Raw genomic sequence first — 16,635 nt, 5'->3', positions numbered from 1 at the left:
GCGTGCGCGGGGCGTGGGATGAGTTCAGCCTCTTGGCTCGCCTCCCTGGATCCCATCCCTGGAAATGTCACTGGAAACTCTGAATGGGCCGGCCCCGCTCCAGAGCGGGGAGCGCTGGGGGGGGGGGGGGGGGGCAAGCGCACCCCAGGGGGGCCAGGGCACGCGGTACCGGCTGCCGGGGAGCACGGCAGCTGCTGGCCCGGCCGGGGGATGCTGTCGGGGGGCTTTCACCGCCGGCCAGCCACGACGCGCTGAGGCCCCCGCTCTCCTTCCCCTGGCAAAGTTTGCGCCGTGCATTTTTCTTCCCTGCCGCCCGCAGCTCCGTCCCGCTCGCCGCAGGGCTCCCCGAGGCCCCGGCCGCGCCGAGGCCGGCACTGCCCGGGGGCCCCCGGCCGGCAGCGCCCAGGAGGTAAGAGCCGGCTCGGGGGCCGGCGAGGAGGGGGTGACCCACGGGGACCCGCTCCCCGGGGCCAGGCTTTGGGGGACGGTCTGCGGGAGCAGGACGGGGCTGAGCCCCGCGGGGCTGCAGGAGGGGGCTGTGCTGGGGATGGAGTGGCGGCGGTTGGGGTGCCCTGGGGGGGTGGGAGTCTGCACCCCACTGTCTGTGCCCTGGGGCAAGTCATTCCTGGGGCCTCAGTTTCCCCGCGGTGGTTATAACCATTAATTACAGCCTCGCGGGCTGCAGAGCCTCTGGTGGTGTCGGGAGCAAGGAGCTGAGGGGTCCCCAGCCCGCTCTGCCCCGTGGGTGTGGCACACAGGGCACTGTGCCGGGCTACCAGCCCCCCGGCAGCACCGGCTGCCCTCCAAGGAGAGCTCTGTGCCGTGCCGGCTTCAGCACGGGTCCCCCGCGGCATCTGCAAGTCCCACGGGCGATGCCCGTGCCCTGCTGGGGATGGAGATGCTGGGGGACAAACGAGGACACGGGTGTCCCCCCCAAGGTTCCCAGGGCTGCTCTCGCCCCTGGAGCCGTCCCACGCCGACACAGCCCCGCAATGGTGTCAGGTGCCGTTACGGGGGTCCCGGCTGCCCCGTGCCGCGGCCCTGGCACCACGGTGCAGCCGCGAGTCATGGCGCGTCGCCCCGCCGGCGGGGTGGTGCTGGGCTCGGCCGTACGCTCCCGCCGCCGCTCCCCTCCTTCCCCTCTCCCTTCCCTGTTTGCGCTGCAGGGCGGGGAAATACTTCTGCCTTTTCGTGTTCCTCGGCCCCGAGGAGGCTCGGCCCTGGCAGCTCTCCTGGCGCGGCACTGCCCGACGCCGCTGCTGCCACGTGCCCGGGCAGGAGGGCACCGGCGCCAGCCACATCCCATCGTGCCGCACCGGGATGCCAGGATGATGGGCAGGCAGCTCGGCCGTCGCCATATCCCGCCCCGGGGTGTTTTCTCCCCAAAGAGCCCAGGGGGGCTGGATGCACCCGTGGTGCAGAGCTGGGGCGGGGAGAGGGGCTGGGCGGTCTGGATCCGGCCGCGGTGGGGTTGGGGCCGCAGGCAGAACACATGGCGGAGCCGTGCCAGGGCTGTTTCTGCCCGGGAACAGCCGCTTTCCCTGGCACCGTGAGGGTCCCCGGGCTGGGGACAGTGCCGCGGCGGTCGTCACCCCGCCACGGTGTGCCCTGCGCCCGTGAGTAACAGGGGACGGTCCCCGGAGGTGGGGATGGGGCTGGGATGGGGGGTCCCCCGGAGCCCCCAGCCCTCCGGCAAAGCGCGGTGAGACAAAGCCACCGGAGAGGAGCATCCGGCAGACAGGGACAGGACCCGCCGTCAGCGCAGCCGCTTTACCCCACAGGGCACGGGTAGCCCCGGGGTGCCATCCCGGCACCCCACGGCCATGGCGGGCCGGCTCCTGCCCCCTGACACCGGCCAGGCTCTGGGCATGGAGGACGTCCCCCCCTCGCACCCACCACTGTGGGTGCCCCCGCAGCACACGGCGACGCGGGTGAGTGGGGCCGGGGGCCGCTGCATGCCCGGGGGGATTGCGGGAGCTGCTCCGCCTCCACCCCTTTGCCACCGCCACGTTGCCCCCGCGCCAGTCCCCTCCTTGTGCCGCAGGTGCCCGTCATCCGCCACCGCGGCTCGAACACGCTGAATTTCGACTTCCACGACCCGGCAACCCGCAGCGTGGCTGAGCGTGGCCGGGTGGCCCCCAGGAGCTCAGGTACCTGCCCCGAGCGTCCCCGGGGATGTCCCCGCGGGCTCCCCCGAACGATGCTCAGCAGAGGGCAAGGTCTCACCCTCACCCGCCTTGTCCCCAGTGAGCGAGTGGTACCAGACCTGGCCGGCCAAGGAGGCGAAGGCACCCAGCACCCCGGCGCCCGCCAGCCCCATGCCCAGCCCCGGGGCCACCCCCGCCTGCCCCTGGCCACCGGGCTGGTCGGCCACCTGGACCAAGGACAGCAAGCGGCGGGAGAGGCGCTGGGTGAAGTACGACGGCATCGGGCCGGTGGACGAGACGGGGATGCCCATCGCCTCGCGCTCAGTGAGTCGGGGGCACGGGGCTGGGGTTGTCCCCACCCCGTCACCCCCTCATCGCCCTGCCGTGTCCCCGCAGAGCGTCGACCGGCCCCGCGACTGGTACCGCAGCATGTTCCGGCAGATCCACCGCAAGCTGCCAGGTGAGTCCCGGTGCTGCGGCACAGCACGGCGTGGCACGGCACCCGCTCACCTCCTCCTCCATCCCTGCAGAGCCAGACTGGGATGCCCATCGCTGCCCCACGGGTAGCCTCAGCCCCTCGCCCACCACGGTGCCTCCGTCCCCCCCCGAGCCGCAGAGGAAAGGGCCGTCGCTGGCCGAGCCCCCCGGCATGCCCAACGGGCTGGACTGGTGAGTGCGGCACGGGGTGGCATTAAAATAGTGCCTGGGGACCCGTCCGTCCCCTCGTGGGGTGCACGCAGACCGGGGGGCTGCTGGGGCTGAGGTCCCCCCGGCTCCCCACAGGACCAGCTGGGGGGTCACCGGTGCCACTGCGGAGCCCGGCAGCATTTTTGACTACGAACCAGGGAAATCCTTGGCGCTGGAGCAGCCGCGGCAGGTAGGCAGCCCCGGCACCCCCAGCACCCGCCCAGCCCCGGCACGGGGGGATGCTGATGGGCGCTGCAGCGGGCGCACACCTAACAGCCCCCTGCCCTTTCCAGCCCCCGGCAGCGGCGCCGCCGGCGCGGGCTCAGCCCATCGAGGTAAGCTGGCGATGGCAGGCGGGGGGCCGGGGGTGACAGCGGGGGTCCCAGCGCCCGTGCCGCCGGGACGCGGGGTGCGGGCAGCACCAGCCTCGCCCACCGCGGTCCCATCCCGGCCGCGCAGGTGCTGCTGGAGCGGGAGCTGGAGCAGCTCAGCGAGGAGCTGGACAAGGACATGAGGGCCATGGAGACGCGCCGGCACCCCCGCCAGGTACCCCGGCCCCTGCCCGCGCTAGCCGGGGGCTCTTCTGCTGCCCCTCGTCCCTCCCTGGGTGGCACCGAAGGGACACGCAGGGCTGCTGGTGCCCACGTCCAGCTGCGCGCGCGGCCTTGCGCGTGCAAGGCTTGAACGTGCGTGTGGCGGGATGCGTGCACAGCCGGATGCAGGCAGGGCCGGGTACGTGCATGGCTGGACGCGTGCACATCTGGATGCACGCACGGCTAGGTGCGTGCACAGCCGGCCAGCGGCATGTGGCCGCGGCCTGGCCAGCGTGGCCGTGGCCGTGGCCGTGGCCGCGGGACTCTAGGACCCTGTCTCGCCACGCCGTCCGTCCGGCGGTTATTGGCTCTGCACAGCCGGGCGCTGGACTCCCTCGCTTCCCGCGGAGACTCAGCCTCTTGGATGATTAATTTTTCTCTCCCACCCCCTCCCGCTCCTCTCCGGCAGAGCTCGGCGGCTGCTCCCACCGCTCGCTCCCCTGCTCCGGCCTCCCCGGCTGCTCGGTGAGTAGAGCCGGCTGTTCCCCGCACCCCGAATCCCCAAATCCCACTGCCCCGAGCCCCGCTCGTGACGGGGGACAGCGGCGGGACGGGGCCCCACGCTTGGGGGGGGGGGGGGTGCGGGGGGGGGAGAGGGGCAGGCGGGACCCTCCCTCCAGCATCCCGGCTCCCGCAGCGGGGTGGGGGTCCCCACGCATCCCCCACGGACCCCCACGGAGCCCCCCCGTGGCACCGCTGGCCGCCTCGCCCCCGCCACGCCCCGCCGCGGGTGGGGGACCCGGGTGCCGGGCTGGCTGCCCGGTGGGTGGGACGGGGCCGGACCAGGGCTGACCCTTTTCCCTGTCCGGCCCGTGCGGGGACACGGTGTCCCGGGGTTTGGCTCAGCCCCAGGGGAGGTGACGGCGGTTGGATTCCCACTGCCGTGTCCCCGTGTCCCCATGTCCCCTCTACCGCCGGCGCGGGGAGGGGACACCCGTGCCGGTGGGCACTTCCGAACCATGGGGCAGGGGGGACACCCCGGGACATCCCCACGGCCCCGTGCCCTGCCCTGGCAGCGGGAGGAAAACAAACAAACAAGCGCTCCGCTTCTTGTAGGACCTACCCTAACCCCTCCAGGGGTGCCCGTGGGGGCCGGAGGGCTGGCTGCCCCCCTGCCCGACCCCCTCTCCGGGCTGGGGGGCGAATTTCGGCTCTTTAAGTGCCCCCGGGAGCGGGGTTATCCATTAGCCAGGCGGCCCTCCCCGGTTCTCGCCTGCTCCGTGCTTCCTGCTCCGCGGCAGCAGGGACGTGCCGCCAGCACCGCCGGCAAACTTTGGACCCGTCCTGCCTGGCTGCCTCCGGGACGAGACACCCGGGAGGGCACAGCCCGGGGACCCCGGCATCCCCGTCCCGGGGGACCCAGGGGTCCTGGCCACAGGGTTGGGAGCAGGGAGGGCAGGGGCCTGGCAGCGGGGCTGGGCGCGGGGCTCAGCCCTGCACCCCTGTCACCCCACAGGAGCCCCCCGTCACCCCGCCGGCTGCAGAACCCCCCTGGCACCCACCGCCCACCCGCCAGCCCCGGCATGGAGCGGGGTGGCCTGGGGCTGGCCAGCGACCGCAGCCGTGCAGCCCCCGGCAGAGGTGAGCCCCCCCCCCGAGCCGCGCCGTGCCATGGGGCACCCCGTGCACCCCGGCCCCGCCGGCCGGTGACACCCCGCTCTCTGCAGACACCCTCAGGCCAGGGACCCTCCCCAGCCTGTCCGACATCGGGGACCCCGCGGACACCATCAAGAGGGAGGAGAAGAAGGTGAGGCCGGGTCGGTGCCATCCCCTATGGGTTCGGGCATGGCGGGGATGGGGGGGTCCCCCCGTAACCGCTCCTCTCCCTCCCCAGATGAAAGCCGCTCGCCTCAAGTTTGACTTCCAAGCCGAGTCACCCAAGTAAGTGATGGCACTGCTGGGGGTCCCCGCCGTGTCCCCACGGTCCCTCGGGCGGTGGATGGGGACCGAAGGAGCCCCGGGATGTGGGGTGGCCATGCCAGCCGGGCTGGGGACGGGTCGGTGCCCCCCCAGGGGCTCGGTGTCCCTGAGCGCTGCCGCTTGCAGGGAGCTGACGCTGCAGAAGGGGGACATCGTCTACATCCATAAGGAGGTGGACAGGAACTGGCTGGAGGGCGAGCACCACGGCCGCGTGGGCATCTTCCCCTCCAACTACGTGGAGGTGAGCCCCGGGGGATGGAGAGGGGGCGGCCGGGGTTGGAGAGCCTGGTGTTGACTGTCACCCATGTCCCCCCCACCCAGATCTTGCCCCCCACGGAGGTGCCCAAGCCCATCAAGGCACCCACTATCCAGGTGCTGGAGTACGGGGAGGCCCTGGCTCTCTACAACTTCCGAGGGGAGCTGCCTGTCGAGCTCTCCTTCCGCAAGGTACTGCCGTGCCGTGCCGTGCCGTGCCATGCCGTGCCGTGCCGTGCCGTGCCGTGCCATGCTAACCCATCCTCTCATCCCATCGCCAGGGCGAGCGGGTCTGCCTGGTGCGGCGGGTGGACGAGAACTGGTACGAGGGACGCATCTCCGGCACCAGCCGTCAGGGCATCTTCCCCGCCACCTACGTGCAGGTGCTGAAGGAGCCGCGGGTGAAAGCCGCCGCCGAGGACTTCCCACCCTCGCCCGCCTCCGCCAGCCCCCGGCCCCCGGCCGGTTCGCCGTCCCCGCAGCGCTCGCCCGGTCCCCGGGGCCCCCCACTTTCCACCGGCTCCCCCCGGCCAGCGGAGCGGGGGCCTGGCGAGGCCGGTGGGTGCCCGTCCTCACCCCGCCACCTCGGCTTCGCCTTCCCCCCCTCCCCAAAGCTGCCCCACGCCGGCACCCCGAGCCCCTCGCCGGCCCCCGCCGGCCCCTCGCACCCTGCGGCCGCCCATCCCCAGGAGCCCTGGCGCCCGGCCTGGCCCCCCGAGGAGGTGAGCGAGCCCCCCCGCCGCAGCCCCCAGCCCCAGCATCGTGCCCTGGCACCGCCGGGGATGTGGGTGCTGCCCCATAACGCCGCACCCGTCCTCTCCCCCTGCAGCGCGCAGCCCCGGGGGCACCCACCAGCACCCGCCCCGAGCCCGCCCCGTCCTACAACGGCTCCGAAATCCAGTGGACCCTGTAAGTAGGGCCGGGAGCGGCACTGTGTCACCGTGTCCCCACGCGGGACCCGTGGCGGTGCGGGCTCTGGCCACGCTGTGTCTCGCAGGTACCGGGCGCTGTACCAGTACCGGCCCCAAAACGCCGACGAACTGGAGCTGCTGGAGGGGGACCGGGTGGACGTCATGCAGCAGTGCGACGACGGCTGGTTCGTGGGTGCGTGGCCGTCGGGACGGGGACGGGGTGGGGACGGGATGCCACCGCGGCCCCCTCACCGCATCACTTTGCCTTCCCCCCCCAGGCGTGTCCAGGAGGACGCAGAAATTCGGCACTTTCCCCGGCAATTACGTGGCGCCGGTGTGACCCGGAGAAGAGGAGCCCGGTGGGCAGTGCGGGGCTGGGGGCTCCCTGCCATCCCGCCTCGGCCACCCTGCGTCCCCGCTGCGTCCCCTCCGTGTCCCCCCATGGGGATAAAGTGCCTCCAGCTCCCTCCTGCCCCTATGGGGCTGCCTCTAACAGGGACCAATCCCCCCCGCGCAGGGGGTCTCCCCCACCCCAGTGCCTAAATCTGACCCCTCCCCACCGCTGCCCAGTGCCTTATTGCCCACCGTCCCGGTGGCCGTACCTCCCCGTCCCTCTCCCGCCAGCGCCGGGGGGCCTGGCCGGTGCCAGGCCGGTGCCACGGCCTGGCCTGACCGTGACGGCTGTGACCCGAGATGCCGGCCCGGGGCCTCGCCACGTACCCAGGAGTCGCGTTTGCTTCTTGTCCGTCATTAAAGCTCAGCTCAGCCCGAGCCGAAGCCCAGCCTGGTGGCACTGGGATGGGAGGGAGCCGGCGGGACTGTGCCCCCCGGGAGACGTGGGGCAGGGGCCCGTGGGACGCTGCGTGGGGCGGCGGGGCTGCGCGTGGGGCTGCGGTGGCCCCTGTGGGGTTGTCGTGCTGCGTGGGGGTGACATTGTGGGGCCGCGGCGCTGTGCAGGGTTACAGCGGTGCGTGGGGCTGCAGCGGTGCGTGGGGGGCTGCAAGGGGGCATGTGGGGCTGCAACGGTGAGTGAGGGGTTTGCAGCGGTGCATGTGGGGCTGCAACAGTGCATGTGGGGGTTTGCAGCGGTGCATGCAGGGCTGCAGCAGTGACCATGGGGGGTTGCAGCGGTGCAGGTGGGGCTGCAATGGTGCATGTGGGGGGTTGCAGCGGTGCATGTGGGGCTGCAATGGTGCATGTGGGGCTGCAATGGTGCATGTGAGGGGTTGCAGCGGTGCATGTGGGGCTGCAATGGTGCATGTGGGGCTGCGACAGTGCATGTGGGGGGGGGTGCAGCAGTGCATGTGGGGCTGCAATGCTGCATGTGGGGGGTTGCAGCGGTGCATGGGGGGGGGGGTTGCAGCAGTGCATGTGGGGCTGCAATGCTGCAGGGGGGGGGTTTGCAGCGGTGCACGTGGGGCTGCAGCGATGCATGTGGGGCTGCAACAGTGCATGTGCGGGGTTGCAGTGGTGCATGCGGGGCTGCAGTGGTGCCCGGGGGGGTTGCAGCGGTGCACGCAGGGCTGCATGGGGCTACACCGGCACACGGGATCCCACGGCATCTCCCGGCCCCTGCGCCCGGGCCCTCCCGCCGCACCGGGGCCGCACCGGGGCCGCAGCGGGCCGGGCCGTGCGCCCCGTCGGGGCGGCCGTGCCCGCAGACGGCGCTGCCGAGCTGCCGCCCGGCCCGGCCCGGCCCCGTCGGGCTCCGCCGGCCCCTTCCGAGGGGGCGGTGCCGCCGCCGGGGCCGCGCTCGGCTCCGCCGCCCCACGGGGCCGCCCGGCTCGGCCGCCCGCCGGTGAGTGCGCCCGGGGGGCTGCGGGGCGGGGGCGGGGGGGACGGACACGACGGACGGGACACGGAGCGGGGGGCGCGGGGGGCGCCGGCCCCGGGATGCTGCCGGCGGTCGGGACGTGCCCGTCCCTCGGGGATGCAGCTCTGGGGGTCCCGGTGCCCGCGGGTGCCCGGGGTGCTGCTGCCCCGGGGAGGGGCGGGGGGCGCGGGCAGGCTGTCCCGCAGGTGTGTCCCCACGTGTCCCCGCGTCCCCTGCGGCTCCTGGCATCGCCTGTCACCCGCCGTCACGCCCCGCGGGGTGCCGGGCGGCAGCGCCAGCCGCCACGGCCACAAAAGCATCGCTGTGCGGCGGGGAGCGGAGCCGGGACCGAGCCGGGGACGGAGGTGGGGTGCGGGGGACGGAGGTGGGGTGCAGGGCATGGAGGTGGGGTGCAAGGGCTGGAGGAGGGGTGCAGGGGCTGGAGGAGGGGTGCAGGACTTTTGGGGGCTCCAGGAGTCGTGCCCAGCCGGGTGTCGGGGTCCCCGGGGCGGCAGACTTCGCTGCCCAGGGATGCTGAGCGAGGCTGGGCCTGGGGAGGGGGTTTGGGGTTTTCTCCCGCCGCTGCGAAGCCCAGCCCAGGAAATTCTTCCGGGCAGCCTCTCAAGCCCCTCTTTGTGCGCTTGGGATTTTTAAAATGCCTTCCCCGGCGGTTGCGGACGGGGTGCCGGGCTCCCGCGGCCACCCCGGGGCTGTGCCGGCGGGGTCAGGCCCGGCTGGGCTGCTGGCTGCCGGCTGCGGCGGGAGCGGACGGGGCTGGGCTGGCGCGGGGCAGCCGGACAGGGAGCAGGGATGCCGGACCTGACATTTAGGGGAGGGGGCTGCCCATTCCCGCTGGTCCCATCGAAGCCACGCTCGCTGGGGTGCCCTGGGGAGCCCGGGGGATCCTCGGCATCCTTTCCCGGCACGGGGCGAAGGACTCGGGGTGGGGGTGCTTGCAGCCCTGCTGCACGTCCGGACCCCGCCGTGGTGAGCAGCAGCAGGATCCTTCCCTCGCCGGCCGCTGGCTGCCCTTGCAGCCGCATCCTCCCCTCCAAACCCCGCTGGCTTGGCCCTGCCGTGCCGTGCCGCGCCACGAGCCACCGGCCTCGCTGCCAAGGCGGCACCGATTTCCTGCCTCGCACAAGGCCCCGGGGCGGCGGGGTGACCTCGCCCGCGCCGTCCCACCGGCTGCACCGCCGCAGCCAGCGGTGGGTGCCCGGGACCCCCTGCTCCCCAGCCGGGTTCGGCAGGGGAGGAAGCCGCCAGCCTCGGCCGGGGGCACCGGGGAGGCAAGAGGAAGCAGCGGTGGCTGCCGGCACCCTGCGATGGCGTGAGGTCGTGGGTCCCCTCCCCGGAAGGAAGGCGCTGCCGGTCTCCATCGGCCCCGTGCCGGGGTCCCTTGGGGGAAGAGAGAGAGAGGGGGAGGCCTCCGGCGGGTGGTCTGCCGGGCTGTGCCTCATGGAGGGAGGAGAGGGTTTCCTGACGCCCCGGGGTTTCCTGACGCCGCGGCTCCCTGCCCGCCCAGAGCCGCCCGCTGCCATGCTGGTGACAGTGACCCTGGCCGGCCCGGCCCCTTGGGGCTTCCGCATCACCGGGGGAAGGGACTTCAGGAAACCCATCACCGTCTCCAAGGTAGGAGCCCCCTGCGTTGCTCCCTCGCCCCGGGGAGGGCTGCCGGGGCGGGCGCCATGCCGGGCTGCTCCGGGGAGCAGATCCTGTTTACTGTCCTTGAGGGATCCTGCTCCGTGGGAACGGCCCCACGGCGGGCGACGACGGCGTGGGGGCTCGTGCCGCCCCTGGGCTGGGCAGGGCCGTGCCGGGTTTCCGGCTGTTGTTGCCGCGGCCTTGGTCCCCCTTCACTGGTGCACGCCCCGGCAGAGGGGCTGGCACTGTTTTGGCAAGGCTGTGGGGAGCCCGGTGGGTGGGAGCATCCCGGCAGGGTGGGATTCGGGGACCACCGCAGAGCTGGCCGTGCCCAACCATGTGCCGGGACCTCGTCTGCGGCGATGCACGAGGGCTGCGTGTGGGGATGCTGCAATTAAAGGCTGCTTCCCACCGGCGTGCGCGGGGCCGAGGGACGGCTGGCGGGGGGCTCGCTGTCCCCAGCGCCTCCGAGATAACACCGAGGCTGTCCCCGTGTCCCCTTCTCCGCGGAGGTGACGGAGCACGGGAAGGCGGCCATGGGGGACCTCCGGCCGGGGGACGTCATCGTCGCCATCAACGGGGAGAGCGCGGCCGAGATGCTCAACGTGGAGGCGCAGAATAAGATCAAGCAGAGCCTTGGGGAGCTCCAGCTGCAGGTGGAGAGGTGGGTGCTGTGATGGGGGGGTGGCAGCCCCCACGCCTGGGTCCCCAGCCCCAAGGAAGCGGCGTCCCCGCGCAGGCTGGGGTCCCCAACCACATGTGTGCCGGTTGTTTTTCCCCTCCAGCGACTCTTGGGGTTGTGCCATCCCCGCGGGAGCCTGTCCCGGCTCTGTAATTAAAGAGTCAGGCGGTAACGAGGCCAGGCAGCCCTGGCAGCCGTTACCTGGCCAACTGGTCCCAGTTGGGGGGCCTGGGGCTGCTGCCTCTTGCCACTTCCCGGGGGGGGCTGCAGGGGAACGGCCATGCCATGCCATGCCACGCCACGGGTGCACAGGGGCTGCGTGCTCCTGGGGCAGATGCAGGACCCCCCCCACTCTCCCTCGGTCCCCAGGTCCCCGATGCCACCTCCCAGCCACGCCAACGGGGACACCTCACCGGAGAGGCTGGCCACACGCTTCCAGGTGAGCCCCGGGCAGCCCCCGCGCACCCCGGCCCCCCCGCCCAGGGCTGATTTCAGCTGCTGGCGTCTCCCTCCCCTCCCCAGGACGCGGTGCAGACGCAGGCAGAGAGCCAGGGCACCCTGAGACCTTCCTTCTCCAGCCTGGCGTCCCTCAGCCCCCCGCCCGGCAGCGGCAGGTAAGGCCGGACCCGGCGGTGTGTGGGGCTGGGGGGTGGGCAGGGGTCCGGGCAGGGCTGGGGACTCTCCTGATGGCTCCGTCCTCTCCCCCCAGCTCGCAGCCCCTGGAGGAGGAGTTCGCCTGTCCCGGCCTCTGCCAGGTGAGCAGGGAGCTGGGGGGGCCGTGCGGGGCCAGGCAGAGATGCTGGGGGGGGGCATCTGTGCACCGTCGCCCTTTGCAGCCCCACAGCATCGCCCTGTGCAGCCCCAGACCATCGCCCTTCGCAGCCCAAAACCAGCACCTCTTGCAGCTCGACTGTCACCCTTTGCAGCCCCAGACCATCGCCCTTTGCAGCCCCAAACCATCGCCCTTTGCACCCCAAACCATCACCCTTTGCACCCCAAACCATCGCCCTTTGCAGCCCAAGACCATCGCCCTTTGCACCCCAAACCATCGCCCTTTGCAGCCCCAAACCATCGCCGTTTGCACCCCAAACCATCGCTTCTTGCGGCCCCAAACCATCGCCCTTTGCAGCCCCAAACCATCGCCCTTTGCACCCCAAACCATCGCTTCTTGCGGCCCCAAACCATCGCCCTTTGCAGCCCCAAACCACCGCCCTTTGCAGCCCCAAACCATCGCCCTTTGCAGCCCCAAACCACCGCCCTTTGCACCCCAAACCATCGCCCTTTGCACCCCAAACCATCGCCCTTTGCAGCCCCAAACCACCGCCCTTTGCAGCCCCAAACCATCGCCCTTTGCAGCCCCAAACCATCGCTTCTTGCGGCCCCAAACCATCGCCCTTTGCACCCCAAACCATCGCCCTTTGCACCCCAAACCATTGCCCTTTGCAGCCCCAAACCATCGCCCTTTGCAGCCCAAACCATCGCCCTTTGCACCCCAAACCATCGCCCTTTGCAGCCCCAAACCATCGCCCTTTGCAGCCCCATTGCCACATTATCGCCCAGCCCCGCTCTGCCTCGGGGACCGTCTCTGCCATGCTGCCGGTGCCACCGGCCGCCTCCCCGCCGCGCTGGCAGGCACCCCGGGCCCCGCGGGCACCGGCACATCTGGCCAGGGATGTTTTGCTCGCTCCTACCCGGCGCCTCTTGGCAACGGCGCCAGCCTGGGGAGGCCAAACCAGTTTGGGGAGGCCCGGCCTTGCTCTGGCGAGCCCGGGGGACTGGGGCGTTGGCAGGGCAGGGACCCACAGCCCGGCGCACCCCCGGCAGCGCCCATCGGTCCCTGCTGCGGCGGGATGCCCGGGGGAGCGGGGCTGGGATGCCTGGGGGCTGGGATGCCTCCCCGCCGCCCGGACCGGTCCCGGGATGCCCGCGGCCATCCCATCCCTCCCCGCCGCGGTTTCGGGCGGCTGCTGTGCCCCGCGGGGCAGCCGCTGGCTCCGGGGTTGGCGTCTCCCTCCTCTCCTCCCTCCCTGCTTTCTTTTTTCTTGTTTTTCAAGCCCAAATCGGGAAGCGTAGTGGCCCCGAGCACGGCCCTTCCCAGCTGCCTTTGGCCGCGGCCCCGGCCGCCCCTTGGCTCCTCCGGCCGCCCGCTCCCTCCTTCCTCCCCAGCCCTTTATTTGCTTTGGTGCCGGCCCCGGAGGGTCCCTCCCCGCCCCGGAGCCCCCCCGCTGTGGGGCTGGGGCTGAGCGGGGTGCCGTGCCCAAAAACCCCTGCCCAAAGGGGCGGCGAGGGGAAGGGCTGCCCTTGGACCGCGCTTTTCCTTGCATCCCGGGGCGGGTTGATGCTGGTGGGGACAAGGCCAAGGCGCCCGGCTCCACCCGTGCCTAATTTTAGCTCGTCCCTCGCCTGCTCGTGACCCCGCAGAGCCCCGGCGCTGCCCCTCTCCATCTCCGCGGGGTCCGGGCGGGGGCTTCACGTCCCCGTCCCCATCCCTGGGCTCCTGCCGGGGTTTGCGTCTGCGTGGCGGCTGCTCGCGGGAACATCGGCTTCCACTTAGCCGGGGTTTCGCCTTTCCTGCCTCGCCAGGGCTGCTAAGCAGGAGCAGATGCCGGGGAGGGGACGGGCTCCGGCGTAGGGTTACCGGGGTGGGAGCGCTGCCCCTGGCCCCCCTGGGGTCCCCCTGGCCCCAGCGCGGGAGCGGAGCAGAAGCAGCTGCCCCGTGCCGAGCCGTGGAGCATCCCTGCATGCCTCCGGGGGAGCGAGGTGGAGCACCCATCCCTCTGGGGACGGGGGCTTGGAAAAAGCCCCTTGGCCAGGTCCGGGTGTCCCTGGGGTGCCCAGGAGGAGAGGGGGGGGGTCTGCAGACGCTCTTCCCTGTGGACTGCCCAGGAGATGCCACGCTCGCCCCCAGGCTTGGGGCGTGCTGGGGGGCTGCTGCAGCACCTCCCTGCCAGCCCCCCAGGACACCCCGCACCTCTCTCCCCCTGCCAGGAGCGAGGAAGCCTGAGCCGCCAGAACAGCTCCCCGGGGTCGAACCTGCCTCCACCCCCCCGCCCACCCTCGCCGGGACTCGGGGCCCCCCCAAACCCCTGGGAGACGTGCAGAGAGCGGCGCCGCTCTACGCCCTCTCCCAGCCTCTGCAACAGGTACGAAGCGGGCTTGGGGCTGGGGGGGGGACACACGGGGAGGCAGGGAAGCCCCCAGCCCCACGCACCCATCCCGGCACGGCGGTTCCGCACCCCGGGGTGCATGCTGGGTGCTGCCTTGCTAAGGGAGCCCGAGCAAAGAGTTAAGAGGTAGGTAGGGACGTGGGAGGGCTGGGCAGGCTGGGGCAGCTCCCCAGGGTGGAGGGAGCAGGTGGCGGGCGGCGGGGTGCAGCCCGACGGACCCAGGCGTCCGGGTGCCGGGAACCCCCCCCCCCTCACCTCCCCCCGGGGTGCTGACCCACAGCCTGGGCTCGGAGCCGGCCATGAGGCGCTTGGAGGAGGATTCGGAGGTCTACAAGATGCTGCAGGAGAACCGGGAGCTGCGGGCGGCCCCGCGGCAGTCCAGCACCTTCCGCCTGCTGCAAGAGGCTCTGGAGGACGAGGGCGGAGGTGAGGGGGGTACAGGGGGAGATGGGGGGGTCCGGCCGGGGGCACGGCAGGACCCTGACGGCCTCGTCTCCTCCCAGCTGGCCCCGCAGCCCCCTTCCCCAGCCGGCTCTCGCCCAACGCCCGCAAGCCCGTGGCCGGCGTCCAGAAGCTGCACGTCTGCGAGAAGTGCGGCAGCACCATCGCGTGAGTGGGGCTGGGGGGGCTCCCTGGGCAGGATCTGTCCCTGCCATCCCTCCTGGCAAGGGAGGGGACCCCGGGGGGGACACGGGGTGCCCCGCTGATGCCCCCCTCCCCGTCTCCCCCAGGACGCAGGCAGTGAGGATCCAGGACGGCCGCTACCGGCACCCGTCCTGCTACGCCTGCGCCGACTGCGGCCTCAACCTGAAGATGCGGGGCCACTTCTGGGTGGGCGACGAGCTCTACTGCGAGAAGCATGCCCGCCTGCGCTACCAGGGTGCCCCCGGGGGGCCCGCCGCCACCCCCCCTGTCTCCCCCCACTCCTGAGCCCCAGGCACCGGCACGGTGCGGGGGGGAGCTCGCCGCCTGCATCCCGCCGTGTCCCGGGGAGCAGCAAGCACCCCGTCCCCCCCGGGACACCCTGCCAGCCCCACTGCTTCGGTAGGGTCAGGGTCTGTGGTGGGGGGGCATCGGGTTGGGGGCCGAGGGCATCACCAGGTTGTGGATGGCTGGGGCGGGGGGGATGCGCTGCAGCTGCCCGCCTTTGCCCTCGCTGTGTCTGTGTGTGATGAGCTGGGTTGGGTCTCAGCCTGGGCTGCAGCAGCTGCACACATCTGGGGGGACGGCAGCGGGGGGGGGGCACAGGGACGCTTGAGCACTTAGGTACCGGAGAGGGGGCTGGCACCGCTTTGTACACTGACTTCAAAGGGCTTCTCTCAGATATTAAACCAGATCTCTATATAAATATAATATATATTTGCTCCACTCCCCTGTCTGGTCTGTGCGGGGCAGGGGGGGCAGGCAGCCTGCGCCCTCCCAGGGCTGGGACCACGGGGCCGGGGAAGGTGGGCTTCCCCCCAGCCCCAGGGTGCAGGCAAGGACCCCGGACCCCACAGAGCCGGACCCCCAGCCCTCCTGCCTGCACCCGTAGCAGCAGTGGGGAGCTGGAAGCAAACCCCCAGCCCCAGAGCGGGGTCCAGGGCTTGGCACAGGCTCCACGGGTCTGGTGGTCTGGTGATGCACAGGGCTTGATGCCGGCTGGCCTTGCCCTGCTCCCGGGAAGGTCAGGGCTCCCCGCGGGGCCGGGCTGTCCCCTCCCTGCTCCGGGTGTCCCTGGGAGGTGTTGGGGCTTTATTGTGGGCTGTTGGCCTGGGCCTTTGTCCTGCTGAGATCCAGGTGGGCTCTTATCGCTGCTTTCCGCCCTCCGTGCCTGTTTGCACGGAGATGGGCTTTGCTGTTATCTGGGCTTTGCTGTTATCTGGGCTTTGCTGTTATCGGCAGCTCCCCACCGAGCCTGGGAGAGGACCCACGTCCCATGGCTCCCCACATCCCCGCCGCCCGCTCTCTGCTGGGGGTACACTGCAGCCCCCCATGTGCCCCTGGGCTTGGCCGAGCTCTCACCATCGAGGCACCAAATTCCCACAGCCTCCCGGGGGGGATCAGCCCCGGGCCCTTCACGTGTGGGCTGTGGTGTGATTTGCCGGACACGTGTGGGTCTGCCCGTGCACGGACCAGGGGGTGCCTCTGCCCGGGGTCCCTGCCAGCTCCGATGCAGGCAGGGGGGGCAGGTCCCTGCCTGGGGGTCCCTGCCAGCTCCGATGCAGGCAGGGGGGCAGGTCCCTGCCTGGGGGTCCCTGCCAGCTCCGATGCAGGCAGGGGGGACAGGTCCCTGCCTGGGGGTCCCTGCCAGCTCCGATGCAGGCAGGGGGGACAGGTCCCTGCCTGGGGGTCCCTGCCAGCTCCGATGCAGGCAGGGGGGACAGGTCCCTGCCTGGGGGTCCCTGCCAGCTCCGATGCAGGCAGGGGGGACAGGTCCCTGCCTGGGGGTCCCTGCCTGGGGGTCCCTGCCTGGGGGTCCCTGCCAGCTCCGATGCAGGCAGGGGGGACAGGTCCCTGCCTGGGGGTCCCTGCCAGCTCCGATGCAGGCAGGGGGGGCAGGTCCCTGCCTGGGGGTCCCTGCCAGCTCCGATTCAGGCAGGGGGGACAGGTCCCTGCCTGGGGGTCCCTGCCAGCTCCGATGCAGGCAGGGGGACAGGTCCCTGCCTGGGGGTCCCTGCCAGCTCCGATGCAGGCAGGGGGGACAGGTCCCTGCCTGGGGGTCCCTGCCAGCTCCGATGCAGGCAGGGGGGGCAGGTCCCTGCCTGGGGGTCCCTGCCAGCTCCGATGCAGGCAGGGGGGGCAGGTCCCTGCCTGGGGGTCCCTGCCTGGGGGTC

The 16,635-nt window shown here is 72.2% G+C and overlaps 2 protein-coding genes across 4 annotated transcripts; both read left to right on the top strand.

Moving 5' to 3' along the window:
- Positions 1 to 28: 28 nt before the first annotated feature.
- SORBS3 (sorbin and SH3 domain containing 3) lies at positions 29 to 6,986 on the top strand. 2 transcript variants are annotated; one of them, XM_075523783.1, is made up of 19 exons: positions 29 to 409; positions 1,782 to 1,931; positions 2,045 to 2,150; positions 2,248 to 2,471; positions 2,544 to 2,607; positions 2,678 to 2,816; positions 2,931 to 3,024; positions 3,128 to 3,169; positions 3,294 to 3,380; positions 3,837 to 3,892; positions 4,884 to 5,008; positions 5,095 to 5,174; positions 5,262 to 5,308; positions 5,474 to 5,588; positions 5,669 to 5,794; positions 5,884 to 6,324; positions 6,432 to 6,511; positions 6,600 to 6,706; positions 6,792 to 6,986. In XM_075523783.1, the coding sequence occupies exons 1-19, from the start codon at positions 65 to 67 to the stop codon at positions 6,851 to 6,853; spliced, it is 2,490 nt and encodes an 829-aa protein (XP_075379898.1). In that variant the 5' UTR covers positions 29 to 64; the 3' UTR covers positions 6,854 to 6,986. The 2 variants fall into 2 exon arrangements, with proteins under 2 accessions (XP_075379898.1, XP_075379899.1); XM_075523784.1 differs by lacking the exon at positions 1,782 to 1,931.
- A 1,231-nt stretch (positions 6,987 to 8,217) lies between these two features.
- On the top strand, positions 8,218 to 14,890 carry PDLIM2 (PDZ and LIM domain 2). Of its 2 annotated transcripts, none has more exons than XM_075523640.1 (10): positions 8,218 to 8,311; positions 9,852 to 9,958; positions 10,483 to 10,634; positions 11,022 to 11,091; positions 11,175 to 11,266; positions 11,362 to 11,407; positions 13,644 to 13,795; positions 14,100 to 14,245; positions 14,323 to 14,428; positions 14,551 to 14,890. In XM_075523640.1, exons 2-10 carry the CDS (start codon positions 9,866 to 9,868, stop codon positions 14,747 to 14,749), a joined length of 1,056 nt encoding a protein of 351 aa, XP_075379755.1. In that variant the 5' UTR covers positions 8,218 to 8,311; positions 9,852 to 9,865; the 3' UTR covers positions 14,750 to 14,890. The 2 variants fall into 2 exon arrangements, with proteins under 2 accessions (XP_075379755.1, XP_075379754.1); XM_075523639.1 differs by having other exon boundaries at positions 8,222 to 8,311; positions 13,641 to 13,795.
- Positions 14,891 to 16,635: the final 1,745 nt, after the last annotated feature.

Source organism: Mycteria americana, chromosome 23 (genome assembly GCF_035582795.1).
Source record: "Mycteria americana isolate JAX WOST 10 ecotype Jacksonville Zoo and Gardens chromosome 23, USCA_MyAme_1.0, whole genome shotgun sequence".
NCBI lineage: Eukaryota > Metazoa > Chordata > Aves > Ciconiiformes > Ciconiidae > Mycteria > Mycteria americana.
Note: the sequence above shows the minus strand (reverse complement) of the source record. Positions and strands in the feature narration are given on the sequence as shown.